This window comes from Zonotrichia albicollis, chromosome 1 (genome assembly GCF_047830755.1).
Source record: "Zonotrichia albicollis isolate bZonAlb1 chromosome 1, bZonAlb1.hap1, whole genome shotgun sequence".
In the NCBI taxonomy this organism is placed as follows: Eukaryota; Metazoa; Chordata; class Aves; order Passeriformes; family Passerellidae; genus Zonotrichia; species Zonotrichia albicollis.
The window spans coordinates 131,694,922-131,720,278 of record NC_133819.1 but is presented as its reverse complement, the minus strand read 5'-3'; the positions used below and the strand labels follow the sequence as shown (position 1 = coordinate 131,720,278).

The window sequence follows — 25,357 nt, the reverse complement described above, 5'->3', positions numbered from 1 at the left end:
AGTTTTTACTGGAAATAACATTAAAATGTGTTTGGATACTGCATACACACAGAGCAGAATTTTGGAAAAAATTCTGCCAGGATGGTGGTGGTTGTGGCAAAAAATAATTTTCAGGTGCATAAATGGCAAGATTCTTGTCTGCTCTTCCTGGTATTTTTTTTCTCCAGATTGTTCAGAATGACTCAGTAATGCAGTTTACTCATTCACAAGATTTTGGCAGTTCCAAAAAGTGGTTTTTGCCAAGGGTTGCCACGTCCCTTCTCCTTCCCAAAGTCCTCCTTCACTTCCACATTATTTTTTCACTGTCCTGCTTTTTCATTTTTTTCTTGTGTCTCTTTGATATTTGAGACCCTTTCCTGTTCTTCTGTGATGACTGAACATTCTTCAGCTCCACAACTCTACTGCTGGACTCTGCCATATTACACCCATCCTGCCTTTCCCTCTGGCTTTTGTTCTTTGCAGCTGTGTTGCCAGGGTGGGTGTCCTCTCCCACCTCACCAGAAGTGTACCACAGTACCTGTTTTCCCCACTTTTTTCCCCTGAGTTTCTATGGGGCAGCCCCAGGCTGGTGACCCCTCTCGTCCCTGCTCCTCCAGCAGCCCATGCTCAGCACTCCAAGTGGGAGGAGGTGGCAGCGGGGCCAGCCCAAGCTGGAGGCCCCAGTTATCGTCTGCAGGGCCCCCTCCCTTGGGAAGAAAAGTGCTGTTGTTGCAGCTGTCATCATCCAAGGAGATCTTGCAAGAAGCTCATCCACAGGATGAGAGAGCCAAGCATCGCTGTGCTCTGCTGCCTTCCCTTCGTCGTCCTCCTCTGCCTCACTGCAGCCTCCCCGTCTTCTGTTCCTTCAGGAGAGAGTGGGAATTTGTGAAGGAAGGAAATTATTTGCCCAAGCTGAGCCTGGCAAATGACACCATGACTCAGGAAATTCTCAAACATTAAAGATTACACGGTGTTGGGTCCGATACTTATTTTTCAAATCTGTTGCTAGATAGATGTAATAGATAACTCTGGCCAGAACTGAGATCTGGAAAGGAAACCCTAGTATGCTATGGGACTAAGGTCTGCTTTTTTTCTGAAATGTAAATTTAATTAAAAGGAAAAAGGGGGAGGGGAAGAAAAGAAAGTTCTCCACAATCTTAATGAAATCCAGGGAACTCGAGCATTGCATTTTGATGGAGACAGAATAGCAATTTTTAAATTTGTTTTAGGCATGTGAGGAGTCTGCCGCCAGCTTCAAGCTTGATCCTCGAATTAGTAAAAACTTCCTTAAAAACTTGGGAGTATTCTTATTTCTTGACATGAAAACAGGAGGCAAATCTGAGAAACTTTTTTAATTGATACTCATTTTGAAGAAAGTTGTTACACGGAAAACAACCTGACATAGCTGATTAAAGTGCCCTTAAATATAGTGGCTGAGTAGCAAACACAGCAGTAAATTTCAGTAATTTGGTGTGACAGAGGTGACTTAGTAGGAAGCTGAAGTTACCTGACAGTCAAACTGAAAGGCAAATGATGTAACTGCTTATCTGAGTACTTCTGCTGGGTTTGTTTTGTTTGCTTGTTTTATTTTTTTAATATCCTGGGCACAAGCTATCAAAAGATAACTAGAAGAATGTTTGCTATTTGTGCTGCCTTACTTTTGAATTTATAGGATTGTCCTAATGTTGACTTCATTGAAGGGAAAGGAGAATTTCAGTTCAAAGCTTGACTTACTGGTATTGAACTTCTTAGCTGTAGCTGTTTTTCTCAGTAATCAAGAAACTCTGTTAAGTTATTACAATGATGTGCTGCAGTAACACTGTATTTTTCTTTTCAGGAGTCTCCTAGAAATGTGGGATTTTCTGTTGACTTTGCCTGTAGGCTGCTTTTGTGCTGCACTCATTGGGAGGTCTGTCTCCCACTTTCTGTATCACATGTGTATTAAACCTTTCATTAAGTACTGCTGACAACAGGCTGTGTCTCTTAAAGATGCAGGGGTCTTTTACATTGGCATATAAATATCTTATAAAAGATAACGATTGTAACATATATTTTATCAATCCTCTGTTACCTTTTGCTTCCTTTTTCTAGTTTCCTGCACATCCTGCCACAAGGCATATTCACTGCTCTTGCTTGCATGTTACCCATTTATACTTGACATTGGCTTTGCCTCTAACTGCAGATTTATTTCTAAGGTTTATTACTGACATTTAAAACCTTCAGCTCACATGGACTAGTCTGTATATAGGAGTTCCTCACAGTGTGTGTTCCAACTCCAAGCCTGGGCTAGGCAGATGATTTATCTTTGTGTGTTTCCTGACTGCCATTTTCCCATTGTGCTCATCAGGCTTTGCTTGTGTCACCCCAGGTTGGTGGGTCTTCTGCCATTTGGAATTCAGCTGGCTTTAAAATTTTGTTATATACAATAAACTCATAACTTATATTTTTTTCATTAATTTCCCATTTACAGTTTTGCTGATGTGTCTTTTGAGGCACATGTTTTTACTGTTTTTTGGAAAGTACATTGAATTGTGTGTCAAGCTTTCTGAATGTATTTGAATTTATTATTAAATTCAGATTGCTGCATAATTACATTGTATACCACAGAGTAAATGTAGTGTATATTGCTTTAGGAACTATGATTCTTGGTATTATAGAACTACTGTAAGTCTGTGGAATTTGGTGATGGGAAATTCCAGTAATCAGGGTTTCTGTTTTAAATTTATTTTGCTACCTTTTTCATTATTTCATATATTAATTTGTAGTAAAAATGCAAAGCTTATATGAAAAGATAACTGCCTACTACTAGTTGCTACACTTTTTCAGTATAGTTGCTACCTTTGTATTCCATTAACCCATTTGCTTCTGATTTGAACAGCTCTGTAATTATGTTCTGCTGCAATAGATACATTCTCTGTAGTGTTAGGAAAAAAGCCTCACCAGTGTATAATCAGATTTTTAATGCAGGTTTAATGGAGATAGTGCTTCATAATTAGGGTTTTAGTGTGCATGGTTTGATGTATATGCTAATATTTCTGGGTACTGATGTAGTTTTTCTCCTGTTTCCAGCCTTAACATTTTCCATGTGAGGTTTTCTTCACAAAAGAAAACTAGAAGTTTACTTTTAAGAAATAAAGTAGCCCTGTCTTGTAATCCTAGGTCCTAGAAAGTGACATTTAAAGAAAATAAGGTATATTGTAAAGCTTAGGAATATCCAAAGAGCTCACAGTATGGAGGCTGCCAGTGTTGTCAGTTAAAATATTTGCCTTATTTTGCCTAACTCATCCTGTAAAGAATATTCATGACCATGTTTACATGAAAAATGTTTGTCCTGAACTTTGGGCAGAGCTAGTGTGAAGTAGGCATGTCTTTATTAAAAGAACTCACTGTCCTAGACCATGGGGTTTTTTTAATTGAGGTTGTAGGGAGTCATGCATTGTATTCTTCCCTGCATTGTATTCTGTCAAGGGTTTTATTGACTCATTTTTTGCAGAGTGTTAATGTTGGCTGAGATTTTGAGGGAAGGTATTGCATGTATTCAGTTGCATAAACAATTTTGTGAAAAGAAGCATTTTTCTTGACAAAAAGTTGTAATAAATCAATATACAAGTTGCTGCATTTCTTTGTATGTGCATATAGTACTGGTAAGTTTCTCACTTTGAATATGTTACTGAAGTTATTCTTTATGTATTATTATTTATTATATATGTAGTCCAAGCCAATTGAAAGTCTTCATTAAAGAGGATTTGTTTGCAAGAAAACTGAATACATACAAGGAGATTCTTGAGCAGGTAGTTTAATTTTTTCTTCTTTTTTCTATGGTGTGCAGGTGCTGTTCTCTTGTCCAGTGTACAAGGATTAGCAATTAATGTTGATCCAGTCCTGTATACGTGGCTTATCTACCAACCTCAGAAACGAGTCAGCAGGCACATTCAGCAGGTATGTATTTTAGGAGGAAAAGGGATGGGGAGAGGGGAAGCTTTCACTTCTATATATGCCAAATAGTGCATTCTTCCAAGTATTTGTAGTTTGTGACTGCTTCCTTGTGATTTGTTGCATGTACTGTTGATCTTATTTTGAAATACTTAAAATGTTAAGTTGGCATATTAAAATTTTAATTTCGCAACTTCTTCATTTTTAATTAAAAGAACAAAGAAGATGTGTTTGTGATCACCTTCTAGGAATATTATTTTGCAATTATTCTTATCTACTGAGACCTCATAAGCCTTGAGTCTAAATAGTGCATCATATTTTAAAATTTGTCATGATTTATCAAATAACTGTATCACTGGTTATAAAGTCAGCACTCTTAATAAACCCCGTTTTAATAGGAGATGAGCCATACAGTTCACAATTTGACAGAAGTGAGTAGCAGATTCTGTATATGATGTCAAAATACATATTTGCATAATCGTATGCAAATATGTGCTTGACAAAGATAGAAGCAGCTGAGGCTGGGGGTCTGCGTGGGGCAATGCTTCCCTTGACATGTTCTTAACCCTGATTTTCATGCCACATATTCCTGACCTGAAAAGAACACTGGTTTTCCCTTAAACTAAACTTACTTATTACTGTTGTTTGGTAGAATTTCCTAGAACTTAAGTGTGCTATAGCTGATCAAACTGGTGGTTGATGTCACCAGTGATGTTCAGTCTCACTTCTCAGTGGTCAGTTATAAAGTGACAAATGTAAAAATCTCAATATTTGTCTTATAACTGTAGAACACTCTACACATCAGAGGAGTTTCATTCTGGGCCCCTGAAGTGGGAGGATAAACATTACTTGTAAACATTTGTTTCTTGCGTCTAAATTACCTCGTTAGGTAGTAATTGTCAAACATTAATTTGAGTCCCATTAAGCTCAGTCTGCACCAGCATCAGAAAAACTTCATTGTGACAGTGAAGCTTTATTATTGTTTTAATAAGTGTACTCTGTTTTTAAGAGTATTGAGTTATTCTTCATTCCTGCATCACAACTGGAGCAGCACATTTCCTGGTGTAAGTCCCTTGGAAAACAAACCATTTATCTACATTTTATTGTTATGCAGCCTTCCAAAATGTAATCAATCCTGCTTATCCTGCTTTTTAAGTGTTTGTATTTAAGTCTGTCTTTAACATCAGTGTATTTAATCAGCTGTTAGTCAGTGCTTTCTTTCTCTTTTGATATTGGATGACTAGATGGGTTAAGTGACTACTTTAGGAAACTTGTTTGTCCCTGGTTTGATCATCAGTGGTAAAATTTTTAGCCAAATTTTGTTAAAGTATTTATTTTGTAACTTATGTCATTACCTCATACAGCCTTCTAAATTTTTTCATCATCTATTTCAGATTACAATTACTGTAATTTTAAATGTTTAATTGTAAACATTACAATCCTAATGTTATTAAAATGTCTTAGCAATTTGAAATTATTTTAAATATGAGTTTATAAACTCAACTGTCAATGTCATACCATTTGCGTTGTTAACATGACCGTGGTAATGAACTGCATGTAACAGTACAAATTAAATTGTCTTTAATAGTCATGAAGAGACTTTATGTGAAAAGAAACTGTACCTGTAAAAAATTATACTTAACCACTGACGTTTTTCTTTATATAATGCTGTAATTATCCTAGAATAAAAATTCTAGTCAAAGTTAGGCCTTGTGCCTTATTTTTTAGAAAAATTCAGCTTGTTACCATAATCTAACTAGTATAGTCAAACAAAAATGCTCTATATGCTCTAATTTTTGAACAATTAAGAGCCTTAAGATACAATGCTTTCAAGCAAGAGTTATTGTCAAAATGTTATTGATTGGTAAAGCTCTTACCTTCCTCTGTTCTAACTGTCAGTCTTACCCAATTGCAATGGAAAAAAAAAGACAAGACTTTCTTTAGAAGTTCTTTGTATGATTCAGAGATCTTAAATATTAAGACATTTTAAGTTTTAAAACACTGCTTTTGCTCTATCATTTTGTGTAAGTCAAAGTTGTGAGTTCTATCTGAAAACACAGAGTTAGAAAATCTTTCAGTACATTTGGCCCTGTGTATACATTAAACTCATAATTTTGAGTTTATAGTTGAGTTTATCAAGTTTGTACTTGATAAAATAAGTTAAATGAAATTATTTATTAATTTATCTATTTGTACAGCTGTAGTCATGTAAACCTCTGTTTTCATACAGGATGGGGCTGAGATTGTCTGGTTCCCCACAGAGATGGGACACCTTTACACATGAACTTCTTCATTTTTATTTGCCTTTTAACTATTTTTCTGGAATTTTGAGTTTAGGGTTATACTGCCAATTTGGTAGTAATGTATTTTATATCTGCTGAAATATTCACCATGGCTGTTGTAACTGGTTTTAACTGAAAGCATGACAAGTTAGAAATACAGAACATAATAAGCTGCATTTTTACAAAACTCAGAACATTTCAATGTCTCTTTGGCCTCAGTGACATTTTATTCAGCTGGAACAGAACAGTGACTGACTGCCATGCTGGGGTGTGGGGGGCATGCAGCCCCTCTTCATTTATTGCTGTTGGACTACTGCTAGGCAAGGCTCTCTTTGCACCTTGCTGCCCTGCAGCTGAGAATTGTCCAACTGGTGTGGTAACCAAGGCCGTGATGCTGGCATTCATTTTTAAGAGTGCTTGAGTGTGTATGGATTGGTTTTGTACTATGGATTGTAAGTGTAGTGACAGTGTGTGTGGGAGTAGTTCGTGCACCAATTGCTTATCTGCCTAAACCCCTTGTGGTTCTTCAGTCTGAATGCCCTGTTGAGAAGGTAAATTCTTTATAAAAGAATTTAAAAAGCTTATGAAAGGTTAATTTGACCAGAATTTAGCAAAGATACTGCTATGGAGTGATTTCTTTTTCTCGTGCTGTTTATAGCTTGTTAACAATGACTCCCAAATGAAAAGCAAAACGAAGCCAAGTTTAGAGGCCTTGTTTTCAGCAATTTAATATTTTATTTTGACTTTTTTTGGAAGATTTTTTTCTGGTGAGTCTTATGGCAGCAAGGTCTTGTTTTTAGTAATTTTCAAGTATTCTTTAGTGTTTTATTATGACTATTTTAAAGACTTTTTCAGCTGTGACTTGTTTTATTTCTTTAAACCAATGCCGTTTTCTTATTTTTGCTCTCTTTTAAAAGCCCATACTTAGCTTTGCAAGATAAAAAATTGAAGACTTTCTTTTCCTTAATAAGAAGCCTTAGCTATACTTTGATATGGGACAGTCAGTATGTGTGATACTTTTTGCAATAAATTTATAAATCAGTGTCTGTCATCTTTCTCAAATGTACGTTATGTAAAGCCTTTGGAACTTGTCAATACTTTTCTTACATGATTTTTTCTGTGAGCTAAAATGAGTCATTTTAGGGAAAGACTGAATTATCAAAAATATGTACTCATAGATGCCTAGTATAGATCTGTACTGTTCATATTTTTGTCCATTTTTTTGGCTGCTCCATACATGTGCAGGTATTACTACCTAATGTAAGGAGCATTTCAGTAACAGAGTAGATCTAAACCCAGCAGATCAGGGTGAACATTTTTAGTCATATATCAAAACAACCAAGAGAAAGACATTGCACTTCTCCCAGATTCATCATGCTGTAAAACACTGGAATGTCATTTCAGAATCCAGATTTCTCCTTTTCTTGAACATCTGCTCCATGGAACACTGTGTATCCCAATTCAAACCCAAGAATTTTTTGTCAGCTGTGTAGGTAGATGAAAAAAATCAGTCATTAACAATTCAGTTTAATCAAGTGGTTTTTGCTTCAACTCTGCTTTTTCTCTGCTCGTTACCATTATCTTAGGAATTTTACTGTGTTATAAAATCCTTTCACTGCTTTATGGAAAGTTCATCCTGAACTGAGGGTAATACCAATCTTGGTGTTGTACTTCAGGTGGTACTTTGTTGAGAAGTCTGCATCAGAGATCTCCCTGGAATTTTTGACTAAGATGAAATAATTTTATTCTTATGACTTGATCAGTAATCTTTTGTAGAACAAGTAGATCCTTAAAATTGTTCTGTCTTAGAATGACTTTTGGAATATTGCACATCCTTGATGCTTTAAGGGCCAGATGTGTGATAATGAGCAGCAATGAATGAATGACAGAAGGTAAGGGGAAGTTTCAGTACCCAAATTTAGGATTATTCCATGTTGCAGCAAAGCTGGCTGTTGAGAGCAAAGCTGTGTTGCCTTGTTTACCTTGAAAAAATAGCTGGAAATGCTTTGGTAAAACAAGCATGTTCCTATAGTAAGCATAATTCCCTTCTTGATGTGCAGAGATTTCTCAAATTATGACAGATTTTGATTTCTGATATTGCTTGCAGGTCAGAAGCACTTTGTGTTTATCCCTATCAGGATCTGTCACCTCTTGCCCCATGAAGGCATTTAAGTTTCTGAAGGATACAGAAATGAAATTGCTTCTTGCTTAAGGAACTAAAGCTACGTGGAACTGAAAGCTTGTAACTTCTGCTTTCAGAGGCCCCTTGAAACTGTTGATGGAATGCTCTCATTGGTGAAAATGAGGGGTTTCTTGGCTGACATCAATCCACCAAATAAGTTTGGAAACATTACAGCTAATCAGTTATCAGTCTTTTATTTCAGCAGAACACTTTTCCAATACCTGAAGTGCCAACCTGAAGCAATCATAGAATTTCATCTGAATTAGCAAGTCCACCTGCCAGGAAAGAAGGTGGTTTTGTGCACACCAGGGGTCAAGCAAGTCTTCTTTATTTAGCAGTTAATTTTTATTCGTGCATTTTTATTCATTTATTTAATTTTAATTGGGAACTAGGTCTAATGCCTTGCTTTATTTGAATCCTCTGAAACAATTTAGGTGTACTAGTAATCTTAGAAATCAACACAATTAAATGTAACTCAGTAATCAGACAGTGATTGCATTTTCATGTCATTAGAATTTGTTGCAAGATAGGCAGGGTGGATCCTTCTTGCTGTCACAGCTCATTCTGGTACAGTTTGGACAGTCTTGTAAGCAAATGTAAATATTCTTCTGTGAGCTGGATAGTGATTGCATGACAGTGATCTCAGATGTTCAATAAACACCATGTGTTGAACAGAGCTGCCATCCATCCCCACTCCAAAGACTCTGTTGATTTTTCTTGCTGCTTGCTGGCTGCAAGCTACTGCAGGTGTAACCATGGGTCGGTGTGCATGCAGCATCCACCTCATGGGAAAACTGCCTTCTGTACCATCTCAAGGACAGCCATTCATGTCTGGGCACGAGCTTTTGAATTTGACAGTTCACAAGCCAGTGATAATATTTAGGTTCCTATCTTGGAACATTCTTTTGCCTTTGGTTTGTTTTCAGGAAGGTGACTGTATAGGTATCCTTTGAATGAAAGTTATTCATCTGTTCAGGTGTTCACATTTTCTGTAAAACTCATTTCTCATGCTCCCAGATCCGCCTACAGTCTCTTCAGCCTCACATTTGTGGGAAATTGTAATTCAGAAATAAAATATTTAATTACAAAAAAATCCCAAGGAAAATGAAATATTAATTCACCTAAGGCAAATTAGTCCTCTTTATAGATATTTTAGGTTTAGTTAATTGGCATGTCTCCACGTAAATCAGGAAATACTTGGCCCGTTGTATTTTTGGCAAGCTGTTTTTAGCTATTATTTTTCTGAGCCTTTCTCTGATTTTAGATCTTTATCATTTCCAAAGTCATGTTGACCACATAGTTTGAAGTAAAAAAAAAAAAAATTAAAAATTGGTATCTGTTGATCTATTTGCATGTTTAAATGGCATATATATGTGTGTGGTTTTGTACACATACTTCACATGGTATGTAATGTGTCAGATTATTGGTGCCAATAAAGATTAAATTTAGAAAAGGATTGCTTATCTATAGTTTTTTAGCTACTGCTTAAAAACTGAATTACATTTGAAAAATAGTAACCTTTCTTCTTTTGAAATATGTGAATTGTTATTATTCTAGTATCCTGTATATAATTGCCACAAAACATTATTGATAAAACTGTCAGTATTCTAGAACAAAATCTGATTTTGACTTTGTGTTAACAAAACAGTCTCATATAAAAGCTGCTGTAGTTCCAGAACTTTGTTACACGTTCTGTATCTTCTGTAACATTACCAATTAGTATTCATAAAGCTCAATCCCAAGTAGGTGTATTTAAGCTTTAGTACATCCTACTTTGTAGCTGGCTTTTTGGATTCTTGTGATGAAATGCTTATGATAACTCTAGCCTGCAGTGTCTCCTTTCCCATCAGATTCGCCTTTTCTTACAGCTGTGGGGCTCTTGTCATCTGCTGTTTCCCAAGCCATAATTTCCTCATCAGTTTGTGGCTAAACCCCAAATCTTGATGATCCTTTTCCATCTAGTTCAATGCTGATCTTTCATCTTCTGGATTCTTTTAACCAGAAATCTCATGCCAAAAACCTGACAAGATTGTACTGGGTGTCATCAATGCAACATCAGGCTTGATTTCAGTGAGCAAAGATAAAACAGCTGTTTCATTGTCCAGATCAGCACTCAATATTTGGTCATAATTTTTTCCAGCTTTATCTGGCTGTGATAGCCTTGATGTTTTTCACTCTTCAACTAGTAGTGTAACTTATTATATTTTGCTGATCCATTTCTTCAGTGGTTCAGAAATAGATACAGCTTCTTCAGGCAGTATTTCCATCCTATTGTCTTTTGTACTGTCCTGTATTGTCTGTATTCATTCTTCAGAAATTCTTGCTTCACTTTGGCAAGTCAATGTTCTTGTGGTGTTGCATGCAGAACTGCCAAATCGTGGCTCAACAGTTGCTGTCATGAGAAAGCTGCAGCTGGCTATGCCTTATGAGAGTTGTATCAGATAAACTGTGAGATTTTGAGAATAAGTAATGTAAAATGTCTGATGAAAGTTTACAAAACTTCAGATCCCCTCTCTGTATGAAAGTGGGAAGTATTTTTGTGGTGTAAAGGTTGTCTTTTCAAAGCTGATGGGGATTTTTGTTGTTGTTTTAACTAGAGGGTATGCCAAGGTGGCATGTTACTGTACTCCAGAAAAACTTTTTAGTGCTTTTGGAGACAAAGCTAATGACTGTATGTTCAGAGGGAAGAGGAGAGATTAGAGTTCTGTTTGTCATTGGAATTAGTATTTTTCTATTAACTTTGCATACCACTGTATATATAAATGGATTGTTTTCACTGGAGTAGAATTAAATAGTTGATTGTCTTACTTTAATTTACTTTTATAGTGGAAAATGGTGAAGGCGTTTGGAAGCCATTCTCCTTCAATTAAATGATTTTTCTGTTTGTTTTGGGGTTTTGTATGTGTGCACATATTGCACACTGCTCAATTCAGTGATCTGTTTTCTATTGGAGAAAATTTACAAGCACATTGCCCGCCTCACACGAATTTGTTTCCCACAGAGATTCCTAATGCAATGTGTGAGGTTTCTCATTACACAGCTATATGGATTACATTTTCACTCCAATTTGAACAAAATTGAATTACACAAAAATTAAGATGCGTGTAATCCTGATGTCTGATCTTTAGAAAAGAACTTTGTCGTCTTTAAATGATAACCGTCTGCAAAATCAGTGGTAAAACTATTCTGCTTTTGTCAACTGGGATGCATCTGCAGTTTACATAGCAGCTGATGTTACAGCAAAATGTTAAGGGCCAACTGTATAGCAACATTGAGGATCAAATTGTTTTTAATAATTTTGTCTATTCTTGCTTGCATTAATAAAAAAGTAACAACAAAGCCAATAGACCATTCATTTGTTCCAGAACCCATGTAGATTAATACACATCGCTCTTGTCTAATCTTAAAATAAGGATGCAGTCCTTCAAACTTAATTTCAATGCCTACACTTTTGTAGTTTTGTATATGTCAGCAGTTTCACATTTTGAACAGGTTCTTATTTATTGGTATGCTTAAAAATCTCAACAGTTCACAATCAGTAGCAGTTAAATCTTGTATTTAAAATGTTAGGAAGAAGCACAATAATGGAGAAATATAAATACATCCTATATTTTGGAATTTAAAGAAGGTTAATAAGTGTCTATGGATAAAATTTTTCAGTTTCCATTAAACATTTAGATAATTATTTTACTTTGCTCATCAGCCAGGTTTATTCCTATTGTTTTTGGTTGGCTAACAACCATGGTACTCTAAAGTTAGTTTTATTTCCCTTTTTTGTTTTCATAGAGCTTTTCCTCAGACTAACAGGACTGAAATAAAGAATTACAAGTGCAAATCTGAATCTGGCATTTAATTTCCATTTGTTTTCAAAATATTTGTGCTCCAATCAGCGTGTCAAGTTGTCTTCTATACATTTCCAAATGTTAGTTTAAAACATGTTTCTCATGACAATGCCATAATTCTATGTTAATGTGTTTTGCCTTTTAGTGGTTCACAAGGTACTTCTTTTTCTAGCAGTCTGTAGGAGCTGTTCCACTTGGTGTGTCAGTAACTCGAAAGAAAGAGGATGAAGCATCAGTTGGAAGTGCACCTTTGGCAAGGCAGCAGTCAAATCAAGCCTCTGAGTATGCCAGCAGTCCTGTCAAAACAAAAACAGTAACAGGTATATATATCATTTATTGAAACTATCCATTTTGCATTTGCAACTTCCCTTGGTAGTGTGGCACCACAACAGACCAGCATCAGCTGTGCAAGTACTATGAAACAACTTTTCAGCTTTAGAAAAATTAAAACTTCTAAAATTGAAAATAGTCAAATGGGTCTTTTTTTTTATTTTTATTATCATGTTTATTTTTATTCTCATTTTTGCTTAGTGCTGTCTTTGGGGCCCTGATAGTCTAATATAACATATTTTGTAAAATGAGATAAAGAAGATCTGCTTTCAGTAGAATATCTGCTGTTCACCTTGATATTTAGTCCATAATTTTGTCAGATTTCAGACTGTGATTAATCTCTGATTTCAATTAGTCTATTTACTTTGCTTAAAGTCTGACATCTGTGAAAGTCAAGATTTGTGCATAAACAGTTAAAATTTACTGTTTTCAAAATCACTCCCCATAGAAAGTGCATTTTTTGGCATTTCTGCCTATGGAGTTCAAGAAATTCTTTTTTTTAGGGGTATTTTCTGTCCACTTAAGAGTCTGAAGTGAAACTTCATTACCACTGATCAAGATAATATGGTTTTCTTGGAATTTGTTGTGTATTTATTCATATTGTACTGTCTACAAGAAGTAAAGTAGGTGATCATCCAAAAAAATTACTGTCCAGCTGAGACTTGTAGTGATCATTCTGAAATACTCTGAACAAATTCTCTTTTCCTTTGCATTGATGTTTATTTCCAGATTATTATGAAGCACTTAAAGATATCTGTTGAAACTAAGATTACAGTCTTGTTCATTAATGGTAGTTAAATGCTATTTTGTGATTAAAAGGCACTAACCCATAAAATATGTTTGCTGAATAGTAGTGATGTTATCATACTAATAGTAGTGATGTTGTCATGTTATCACTGGTAGTAAAACAGCAGATTAATTTCGAGGCCTTCCATTTAATTCATAAATATCCTTCATTTTTACCATTTATCCATTTATTTTTACAATTCATTTATTAATTTCCTTTATTTTTGCCTGTGATGAAATGGCTGTACCAAGTATTTTCTTCTTTTAACTGTATGTGTCATCTGTTCTGCTTTATCAGCATCATAAATGGTAGGATTTGTTTCTTCTTGATATTAGTTCTACCTGTGCCTGCAAAGCACGAAGGTCTATTTCACTAGAAAAACTTTCATTATTTTGAATATTTGACATTCAAACCCAGCTATTTCCATGAATAGATTCTAGATTACTTTTTCTTAATTTATTTAGCCAGTTTATAAAGTAGGCATGTAGTTCACAGAAATAGCTTTGTATTTGGATTTTGAAAACTGGTGTCCCAGTCTGGTACCTGCTCAGCACAGTAGCAGTTCTGTTTTAGTTCTTCAGTTAGTCTTCACTTTGAGTGTTATCTTTTCTGATCACACCAGAATATTCTACTAAATGAAAACATTATTGTTCAAAATCCAGAAATGCCATGGATGCCAGTTTTGCTTTTGGGGGGGGAGTTGTGTGTGTGAGAAATAATGAAATTATAAAGTATAAAAAAAGTCATAAAAGCAAAAGTGGGGTTTTTGTGCCTCTCAGCTTCTTCCAGCTTTTTAGTTCGAAGTCAATACCAAGATGTGTTTTTAGTTACACATTGCTGCAAAAAATGGATAGTTCACTAGTAGATTTGTTTTGTTATCTGCACTTACTTTAGTCATTCAGTTTATCCAATAAGTTTAGCCTAGATGTTGAGGATTTTTTGAAATCAAGTAGATATTTGGCTTCTCTATAAACAATTTTGCAGCATGAAGTTCAATACTATGAAATGAGAGGTAACGGTGCCAATTCTCTCAAGAGATAACACTGACTAAGAATTTTCTTTTTTTGTAATTAAAGGCTCTCTTCTAAGGGAGAGACTATTGAACTTGGTTTCATTTATTTTCAACTGTTAAAAGTTTGTTAAAAAATACAATTTTTTTTTTCAAGTGAAGCTACATATACATATCAGATGGTCTACTGGCTTTATTTTTAAGAGGCAGTGTGCCTGACACCACTGGGTTGAAGGACAGCCTGTTGTCATGGTGTGGCCCCAGCCAGCAAAGCAGCCACTCACTCACTTGCCCAGTAATAGGACAGTGGAGAGACTTGGAAGGGTAAAAACTGGAAAACTCATGGGTTGAGATAAAGAGAATTTAATAAGAAAACCAAGAGTCATGCACACAGGCAAAGCAAAACAAGGAATTAATTCAGTGTTTCCCATGGGCAGGGTGGTGTTCAGCCATCTCCAGGAGAGCAGGGCCCCCTCAGGTGTAACAGTTATCTGGGAAGGGGAACTCCATCACTCCACATGTCCCCTCTTCCTGCTTCTCCCAACTTTACTTAGTGAGCATGATGTCACATGGTCTGGAATATCCTTTTGCTCAGTTTGGGTCACCTGTCCTGGCTCTGTCTCCTCCCAACCTCCCATGCACCCCCAACTTCCTCCCCAGAGTGGCAGTAGGAGAAGCAGAAAAGGCCTTGGCTCTGTGTAAGCCCTGCTCAGCAATGGCAAAAACATCTCTATGTTATCAACCCTGTCTGTGTTCAGCACAAATTCAAAACACAGCCCTGTACTATCCACTGTGAAGAAAATTAACTCTGCCCCCGCCTAAACCAGCACACTTGTGTTTTAAAATGTTTATGTATTTGTTATACTCTGGAGAAAAAATGGTGGGTAGAATATAGTTGAAATAGTTGATATTTATATGCAAAAAGTGTGAGTAAAAATATAAAATTAATGTCAAAGAGCAAATGCCTTCTATAGTAACAAAATTAATTGAAGAGATGCTCTCTGCTTCAGTGGGCCACACAGATTTCCCTTATTTAAAAAGAGTCATGTCGTGCTGCAGTGCCATGCAATTTCAGTCTCCTGAAATTTCATGTGATGTTGGAGTCTTTTCCTTTAGAGTTTTCTCATGCCAGGTTTGTCAAAATTGGCTTTGTAGTGGAAAATTCAGGGGACAGTAGAAGTTAACACATATTTTGTGTCACCAAAATAAAAGGTCTCTGATTGCAAAGTCCCCAGTTACAGAGGTTAGAAAAGGATGGATGGATGCAAATTTGAAAGGTGAAATCTCATTCTCAGAGAAGTTTCAGTGCATTCTTTCTTTGAAAATTTGTTTCTTTACAGCAGTTTATTGTGTTGGAAGATGATGAGTGAGTGACCATAATTCATTAAACTAAAAATATGGAGTGCCTGTGATGATGATTCTTTCTAATTTTTCTAGGTCTCTCGCTTCCACCATATTTTACTTTATTTCCTCTCTTTTACTTTCACCTGCTTTCTGTCTGAGGTTTCTTTCATTATTTCATTATGCCACACTGATTATTGATCTAGGACATCCAATGTTACCAATTCTACAAAAACATTTCAGGTAAAGAGGCAGTGAGCCTCCTATACCTCATATTTATTAATCATCAAGGCTATAGATAGACATGTTCTAAGTTTTGAGAAAACTGAGACCTTATATTGATAATATGCACATATGCATGGTCTTTGCACATTGAAAGAGATTCTATCTTAAAATCATGCTGTTCAGGGGGTGATTTTGAATTAATTCTTTTCAAATCTAGCATGATCTCAGCAGTCACTCCCTTGAGAACTGTTAGGAACCAACCCTATGTAGTAAATCAATGCAGTTTGTAATCACAGCTGTAAAATTATTTCAAACATTGAGATCAGTTTATTAGTTAATGGCTACTGACACCTTGCCAAAAATGAAGCAGGGGAAAAGAGCAAAACTGTTACCTGTATGGTATCTGTCTCTGAAAATCCAGGATTTCTGTTCTGAAGTCCCAAATTGTAGATAATTATAAATCTCCTTAACCACAGAGGCTTCACAACCAGAGTAAGATAATAGACTATGTGATTTAAATCTGATATGATGTGGCTGTGAACAAGGAAGGGGATAAAGACTATTGAAAAAAAGGTTATGTCTGTTTTTCTGTCCACCCACTTCTCCCATTCTCAGCAATTCAGCAGTTCCATGTTTGTTCAGTGATTCACAGACCTGTAGCAGTGCACAGAGGCAGAGTTCTCATGTCTGGATAGAGACAAAATGCTGAATTTGTGTGTAATTCTTTAATATATGTAACATACTTCTGCAGGAAGATAGTATGGACTGCAGTAGATGAATAGGACAATCTTTGAAAGCTGTCTTGGGCGCACTATTGAGTAATGATTTAAGCCCAAATGTCTGTTTTCACATTCAAGATGTGTGCTTGTTCATTACTAAAATAATCTGTAATTTTCTTTCATATTTATAAAATTATTATAATTATTTTCACTGTGTTTGGAAAATACAGCATTTTCCATGACCAAAGATGAAATTGGGTGTGGGGCTTTGTGGTTTAGATTTTTTACTGCCTTCTGGTGAGGTCTTTTTTTTTAGCCATGGCAGTGAAATATAATTTCACTAGATCTGACACTGTCTGACATTTATCAGTTTGGAAGTAACCCTGATCTCACAGACACAAATGTAACACTGTCTTATGAGGTGTAATCTAGTGACTATGGCATCTAATTTTTCAGTAACACTGGGAAAGTAGCTTCATACATGCTCTTAGTATGAAGAGGGACTTTAATGGAAGAAGCTACTTTAGAGAGGCTGAAAAGGTTATTAATTAAAGTTTATTAATTTTTTGTCACTCAGAATCCTGAAAGTTGTCTTTTCTTATAGTCAGAGAATAGGTAGATAAATTGAGTGAAATTTAATATATCTTTAAGAAGACATGAACTTTCTGGTTGGAGTAAGCTCCATAACCTGCTAGGAAAGCAGCTGATAACCGAATGCCTTGTCCCATGACTGAACATAGACTTGTAAAAAAAGTTTTACTGATCCCTATTAAGCAGCAGTGAGTTATTTGCTCATGGTACAGGTGGTCACTGCATTTCAACCCTGTCATGAGTGTACATCAGGCCTGCAAAAGCAGGCAGATGTTTTTCATTGCTGTGTCTAGCACCAGCTTTTCACCTGTCTGGTGGACAGATTGGAAGAGCATTTGCAAAAGAGAATTAAGCACTGGTGGGTTTGGGGTAACATTTTTCATAAACCAAGTCTGCACTTCACATGGCAAACTGGTCTTTTAGTTTCACTACAAATTCAGTATCAGTTCCAAGTTCAAAGGTGAAAAGAGAATCCAGCCTTGTTTCATTCTGCAGGAAGTGTAGGTGTGTTGTGTAGGAGTATGTGCATATGGAGAGAAATAAAGGACATAAAAGCATTGCATTTTGGAAAAATCTCTTCTGTTTTGAAACACTGGTATTTTGATCTTTGGAATTATGTTCTTGAAGAGAAATAATTAGCTTGTAAGCTTTATAAATGCTGTTGCACCTAGTTTACTATTTTTATTTCAAGTAGATGGAGGATGGTGTAATAAATAGAAAATTGAGAACTCTTGTCTGAGATAGACTTTATGTTTTCTGTTCTGTACAAATCACCTGAATTCTAATAAGGATTTTACCAATTCCTTTTATCAATTCCTTCCTGGTTTACCATGCTTACTTATTTTTCCAGAACTTGTAGAAATGTAGTACCTTTGAAACAGTTACCCTTTTGAATTTGACCAGCAAGTGCCTACGAAGTTACAAGATAAGCAAATTAATTGAACGCGCATGCAGGGAATATAGGCTTGCATAAGCCTTCTTTCCATAGGAAACTAGGCAAAGAAAGATTCCCATCTTTTCTTTCAATCACTTTTTAACATTTGATAGTGTAGATATAATAAAACTTGCATTGCTTGTTAGATATTTACTATAACTGGAATTTCTTGGGGTTTATCGGAAGTGTTAGTAATTGAATTTTGAAAGCTTTACAGAAGGAACTCTTAAAATTCTTTCAAAGTATACATGAGATATTTCTGAACCACTCTTAAATACTTCTACATAAAACTGAAGAAAGGACAAGGCTTTAAATTTAAACACATCTCTATTTTATTTAGACCAGGTGATGCCAGATAAAGTGATATTTATATTTGAAGTTTTATTTTAAATCAATTAAGTTTCTACCAAAAAGTTTCAGTGTAGCAGAGTAGGAGCTGTACGTAACAAAACTGGATGCAGTTACTGATTTTTGTTTTTCTTAAAGTCTGACTAGAATGCATAGTTAGATTCCTGCTAAAATGAGTTGTTGGAATGCAAAAACCTGGCAAATCTGAGAGAGGTCTGGCTGGTGAGAAATCAATGGATTATCTGAAGTATTTGATTTAGTAGGTCACTATTTCTGCTCAATGAACTGAATGGTTATCGTTTATTCATGCCTGCTATGAAATGTATGCCTGATGATTAATTTGGGAAGATGAATGAAATTAAATAGATGCTAAATAAATTAAGTAAAATACTTGAAGGAATAAAAAAATCAGGAATTTAAATCTGATGCACATTTACCTAGGGTGCCTGAAAATACTTAGATTTTTATAAATGTGCTTTAGTTCTTGGATTATTTAAAAGGAAGGTGTCCAGAAACAGGTGATTTATAGAAAGTTTTAAGTGTCTAGACAGTCAAATATCTATCAAAAAGAATTTTTCTGAGTTTTGTCAGCTAGTGAAATGTTTAACATTTTTGTTATGGTGGCATGATTTCTTCAGTTCACTATGTGAATTTCAGAAACATTAGTAACTCAAAGCCAATGTAGTATATCAAACATTCTTTCTGTATGAAGAAATTCAATGTTGAGAGAGAACAAATGTTTTGTTATCTATTTTCAGGTTATATTTAAAGAATTAAGGAACTTTATATGTATTTTTTAAAAGGCAGAATACTGAATTCCACATTTATCAGAACTTACTGCAGATCCAAAAGCTGAAATTCTTACTTCATGGTATAAATTGTATTTGGAATGGAAAGCGATACTAAGATAAATTCAGGCATGGACTGCAGATATGAACACACAAACATCACATTTTTGTAATTGCTAATCTAGTAGCTCAGTTTGGCCTCTGAATGGCTGGTTTTGATTTGTACAAAAGTGTGAGTCCTTTTTTATTTTTGTTCCCAGAACTAAATAGGTATTTTTTGCCAGAAGTAGTGCGGCAATCATTAGGAATTTGGTGGGAGAAAATGCTGACCATAGGCATTCCCTAGCCAACATACACTTTCACACAGAAAGATCCTTTCTTGTTGCACAACATTAATATCACATTTGTCTTTGTTTATTGACATATGTTAAAAGCCTCTGTGTTTTAACACTTAGTCTGCTGTTAAGTCATTGGGTGAGCACACAAATTTAGTCACTACACCTCTCTGCTGCCATTTCCCTGAAAATAAGGAACTTACTCTCATGAGCTGTCAGGGACTGTGTTGCTCATTTATTATCTTGATAAAAGTAATGTATTATCTGCACTGTTAATAAAGTGGAATGCAAAAGTGCTCAAAAGCTAGCAAAGAAATTATTTATGCAAAGACTATTCAGTATGCTGGCAAATATATTGCATACTTTAATAAGCTTAAAAGGACTTCCTGTTGTCATTTAAGTACTGCTTTCATTCTCAAACATTTTGATGGAGAGTGTAAATTTCAAAAAGTAATTAACATAGTCTATTCTTAGAAAATGAACAATTCAAGTATCATTCATCCAGGAAAGGGAGTGTGGGGAATAATTTGTCTTACGACACCTCACAATAAAATGTGAATATCAGTGAAAGACTTTTGAAGGGCACTGATGGTTCAGAAAACATTGATAAATGCAGATTTGAGCTTCTCTGCATGGTTTCAGTGAGCTGCTGCTTTGATTAACTTTGAAATTGAATGGTGGGAAAAATGGTGCATTAAGACAGAAAGTATTTTAAAAAGAATTCCTTTGTACTTTTGCAGTTCCTTGTATTTGTAAAATCATTTAATATTAAATCACAGAACAGAATTGTTTAATAGATGTGTATTATATTGGGAACAGAATTTCTTTGGCTGTCATACATATTTATAGAAAAGATTAGATGATTTGTAATGCCTTCAAATATCTTTAGAACCACATATGCTTAGTTCTGTTGTGTTGCAAGTATGAAAATATAGAGACTTGTGAGAGAAATTGGAAGGCAAACCTATGGACAAACAAGCTTTTATGTAATAAGTTTCATTGAATTTTTACTTCTATGTACTATTATACACAAAACAAAAACCTGCTGATTTACAGAAAATTGCAGGTTTTAAAAGGTGATGGCTGTTTGGGGTTTAATTAGGGGGTAATTAGGGGGATTTTTTAATATATACAGAAAACAATCTTCTGTTTAATTAAAATAAATAAATAAATGTGTGTGTGTGTATGTGTGTGTAGGCCATTTTGATTTTTTGGGGGTTGTTTAATGTTTGAATTTTCTCCTCCACGGCATTTTGATCTTATTTCTAATCCTTTAGAACCCTTGATCAGTTCCTTAGGGTGTTGTATTTGATGCAAACACCTTTGTATTTTTGAGTTTATTTTTTCATGGAAAGACATATCTAACTCATGAAACCGAATACCTGTTAAAAGAAATCCCAATGAGTGCTCTGACTCCATGCAGACCACTTCCAATTTTGGTAGAGGAAAAATCTCCCTAGAAACAAGAGCGATGTGGTAGGAGAACATTTTCCTCTGGTTGCTTTTTTCTTTCAATGTGTTTTGCTGCCACGGCTCTTGGTAACTGTGCTCAGTCTGTAACAGCATTTTCCTCAGCTTATGGCAGGTGATGTGATGGAAGGAAAGCTTGCTCAGCCTGGTGAGCTCATGGCACAGACACATTCTGAGTAGGACCATGAGATGTGAGTGTGTGTGGGTTCTCGAGGTCGAGATTGAAGGCACTTGAGATGGTAGTTCATGTTTGGACTCAGGTGTTTATTATTTCTTGTCAGTGAAGCAGCCTCACAGCCATGAGTTCTGCACCTTTTCATTAGCAAGGCACAAAATGGCTAATCATCTCTCTTTACAAGGTCTTTTAAACTATCCAATTAAGTAAAGGACACCTAGATTTTTTTCCCTTTTAACCCAATAACTAATCCCTCAAAGCCTGCAATGCAGACTTTTCTGTCCAATTACAAAACATCACCCAAACCTATGAAGAAGAAGGAAGAAGGTAAAAAAGAACAACTTGCCTCCACCCTAAAACCTCCATCGTGTTTCATATTTATTTCTATATTCTAAAACCCCAAACTCTAAGTTTTCCACCCTGTTATATTACACTCTTCTAACCAACTACAGACCCATAGTCCCAGTGCTATTAATCAATTTTTAAAGCCTTCTCCACAGCCTCAGGTCAATTGCAGTGTTCTCTTGTGGGTCTGTGCCTTTCTAAGCATAGAAAGTTTAAAATTCTCAGCATCCAGGATTCCAAGAACAGAGAGGAGGGTCCTGCCTGGCTGGCTGTGGGCCTGTCCTGAAGGAGGAGTGCTCTGAGCTTTTGGGCATCAGGGAAATTGTGGATTTGCCTGCAGCAGGATGACCTTTTCCAGCCAAAAAGAAGCTGCTGCCTTCTTCATGCATGAGGGATCTAAGGCACAGTTGGACAGGAAAAGGAGTCCAAAAGGAGTTGTGGCAGAGAGATTGAGACCTGGTAGGTTTGTGCCGCACAGAAATCAGGAATAAGGTATTTCCCTTTAGTTTAATTGCTAGCTGTAAGGAAAGAGGAAAGCATGAGTCCATCAGTGCCTACAGATTATCAATATTCTTCAGCCCAGTAGTGCAAGTCGCTGTTTTTTTCTGCATTGAATTATTTGAAGAAATGTCCATTTGTTACAAATCATACCTCAGAAATTCTCCTTTCCCTTTTCTATTTCTTAAGTCACTGAATATTAATAGCACAGAGTAGTATTATTTACACAAAAGTTCTTTTTATTTTTAAAACTTATGTATTTTCTGGATCAAAGTTCTGAAAACACTCATTCCTAGTAGGCTAAAAAAGCACAAAGAAGGAGACATTTGTCTAAATAAAAAAGACACTTTTAACTGGAATTTATACCTAAGAGTCTTGCTTGGTGGCATCTCCTGCAAAGTGAGTACTTTAATGATTAATTTTGCAGAACTTGGAATTCCCTCTGTACTTTAACCAGAAATTGTTAAATGAGTTACAAAAAATACTCCTTTGATGAGTCCGTTTTTTTTTTAAAGTCTGTTCATTACCGGTGTGTTCTGAAATTGGTAAGTGTGGTGCCTTATGTGTCATTGATGTGGTGTATGTGTGCAAAAGCACCAATTAAACAGTAAGGGACTAAAAGATAAGAATAAGAGCATTTTATGTTCCTGTGCACCGTTTTTTTGGGTTTTTCTTATTCAACTGATATAACCTAAAGCAGTCCCCACTTTGTTGGAGTTTTTTTTGTCCCCTCATCAATTTGGAAGTGTTTCATACAAATCATATTTTCTGTCTAGCTATTGCTGACACCTGGGTTGAACACAAGACTGATTACATTGTCAGGAAAGGTTTCAGGGTTTTCAGTTCAGTAGTAGCTAAGTGGCATAATTATTTTAGTAATTTAGTAATTACCTTAATACTGAGAACAGATGAGGCTGATCCAGTTTACATGTCTACTCTAGAAGATTGGCCAAACACACATGGTAGCCACACCTGACAGTGTCTTAGCAAATATCATCTCCTGATCTCCTTGCCTGACAGGGAATTCTACACTTCTTTCCCTGCATCCTTTCAGGCAAAATTCTGGGATTTACAGTGCAGGAAAAAAAACAGTAATACTGTCTTATTTTCTCTTCAGGAGTTACTTCTTTTCTTGTTTCTTCTTTCTACCCCAATATACTTTTTATTCCTGTTCTATTTTCCATGGTTTATGGTTGAATGGTTCCTTATCTTTCTGTTGGGTTTTGAGACTTTTGGGTTTTTTTATCTCTTGGTTGAACTTGAGGGATTATAGCAAAGCTGGTTTTATCATGGATATTCCTGGAATTTTGCAGATTTTAATGACACATAAATGAAGAAAAACAGGAGGTACTTCAATCTGCTAATCTTATTTTAAATTCACAGATTGTTGTCTGCTAATTGAGAGAGAATTAGCAGTTTTTATTTGTTTTCCTACAAATAAAATATGGGAGATGGGAACGAAACCTAGCTTTAAATCCCACTCATGAGGAATGCACTTGTGAAGTGATGTAGGATGTTGACAGTCCCTGCTGAATGCATTGTAGAATATGTAGGTTTACATAGTGTTTACCTACTCATCCTGACCTGAAGCATCCTATCTGTGAAATTCCTGGAGTCTTACAGTGGTTTGTGTGCTGTTCTCACCCTTAGCCACACTTATGTTCCAGAGTTCTGTGCTTCAATGGCTCCTGCTTTAATATTTCTTGGTACTCAGGTGTTCCTGATTCTTACTTTGTAGTGTATGTGTAGTGTAGGGCCTGACTGCACAGAGAACTGCACAGAAGATGGTGTGAATTGAGCTGGGGCAATAAGTTAAAGGAGAACAGCTCTTCCTTGACTAATTAATCTCTTAGTTTTAACTTAATCCATTAGTAATGGGGATGGAGGGCATCTTCATGGCATGAAGCTGTCCATGTGAGGAGTTATAAAACAGCTATTGCATGCTGCTTCTCCAGATGGACAATTTACATGTTTGTCTCTCCGGAACAGCTGACAACAAACAGTCCTGAAATGTCGTGCTTTTTACACTCTCACAATCCTGTTTTCATTCCATATCCTTCTAACATATCCATAATTGGAGCCAGGAATCTCTGAGGGGACTAATTATCCTGCAGCCATAAAAATCTTCTTTCATTCTTTCGACCACCTCTCTTTCTGAATCTTTGGATTCTCCATCCGTTCAATGAAGTGACCATTTCTCTTTAAGATGATTAAAAATGCTATTTGTTGAGGGATTTTTTTCTGATAATGTTAGTGAACTCTAGCTTTGATGGGGAAAATGTCACAGATTAATTCATCCAGTGATATTAACATTGCATTCTCTTGGCAAAAATTCACCACTTAGATGTTTCAGTTTTAAATCTTCCCGTGTTTCATTGCATTACTGAAGAACCAGTGATGCATATCAAGGATATCAAGGACCAGGTATTTTTGCTTTCCTTAGATCAATTGATAACATAATTTTGTTTTAAGAATTCTTCTGTGATTTTCATGCCACAGATTTCTCCTAACTGTAAAATTAGTAGACATAAATTGTCACACACTGATTTCAATTTAGTTTAAATTTAAGTCATGAAGTCTTTGTAATTTATTTCTGCAGTTTAATCACCTCAACAACATGTAGGCCAACACTAGAAATGTCAAATAAGCTGCCAGTTGTTCTATGGGTATCCCAATACACAGTGAGGTGGATATTCTGTAAAGCATGTCAGAAGGAACTATGCACCACTCACAGTCCGGTTTTGAAGTTCTAATGTGCTTATATTTAATTTAACATTTCTAAAATCTTCTCATGTTCATGTTTTTAAATAGCAGTTTAAGGAAATGTCTCGTTTTATTAGAAAACAATGAATTTTGCAGAAATATTTCATACTTTATTGCCTTAAAATTTGACAAAGTAAGATAATCGTTTAATTTCTATACCTTTTTTTGATGCATACTCAATTTTTTAAAGGGGTTTTTTCAAAGAAAATGAATTAAAGGCTGTTGTTTAATGTGGTCTGTCATTTCTTACAATTTTAGAAAGGTGATACCTTTAGATGACACCGGCAGCAATGTATGTGAAAACCTCTTGAATTTCAATTGCATCATCAAATACGTTATCACACTTTGAAAACTGTTTTAATTTGTTTAAGTCAAACATTTTTCATAATATTTTCCTAGCAGTTCATATTGAAGAAGTTGGAACATTTAATTTTCTTGTGTTGTATTTCTCACAAGGCTTTACTGGTGCTGTTGTATTGAC

The 25,357-nt window shown here is 35.6% G+C and overlaps 1 protein-coding gene across 5 annotated transcripts in view; it reads left to right on the top strand.

Annotated features, from left to right (window-relative positions):
• VPS13B (vacuolar protein sorting 13 homolog B) overlaps window positions 1-25,357 on the top strand; it is a 431,489-nt gene that overhangs the window by 191,149 nt on the left and 214,983 nt on the right. For 4 of the 5 annotated variants that reach the window (XM_074554422.1, XM_074554441.1, XM_074554407.1 and 1 more), the window contains exons 20-21: window positions 3,809-3,918; window positions 12,391-12,538. In XM_074554422.1, coding sequence (XP_074410523.1) covers window positions 3,809-3,918; window positions 12,391-12,538 — 258 coding nt within the window. The remainder of the gene's footprint in view (window positions 1-3,808; window positions 3,919-12,390; window positions 12,539-25,357) is intronic. The other variant, XM_074554431.1, reaches the window with a different exon arrangement.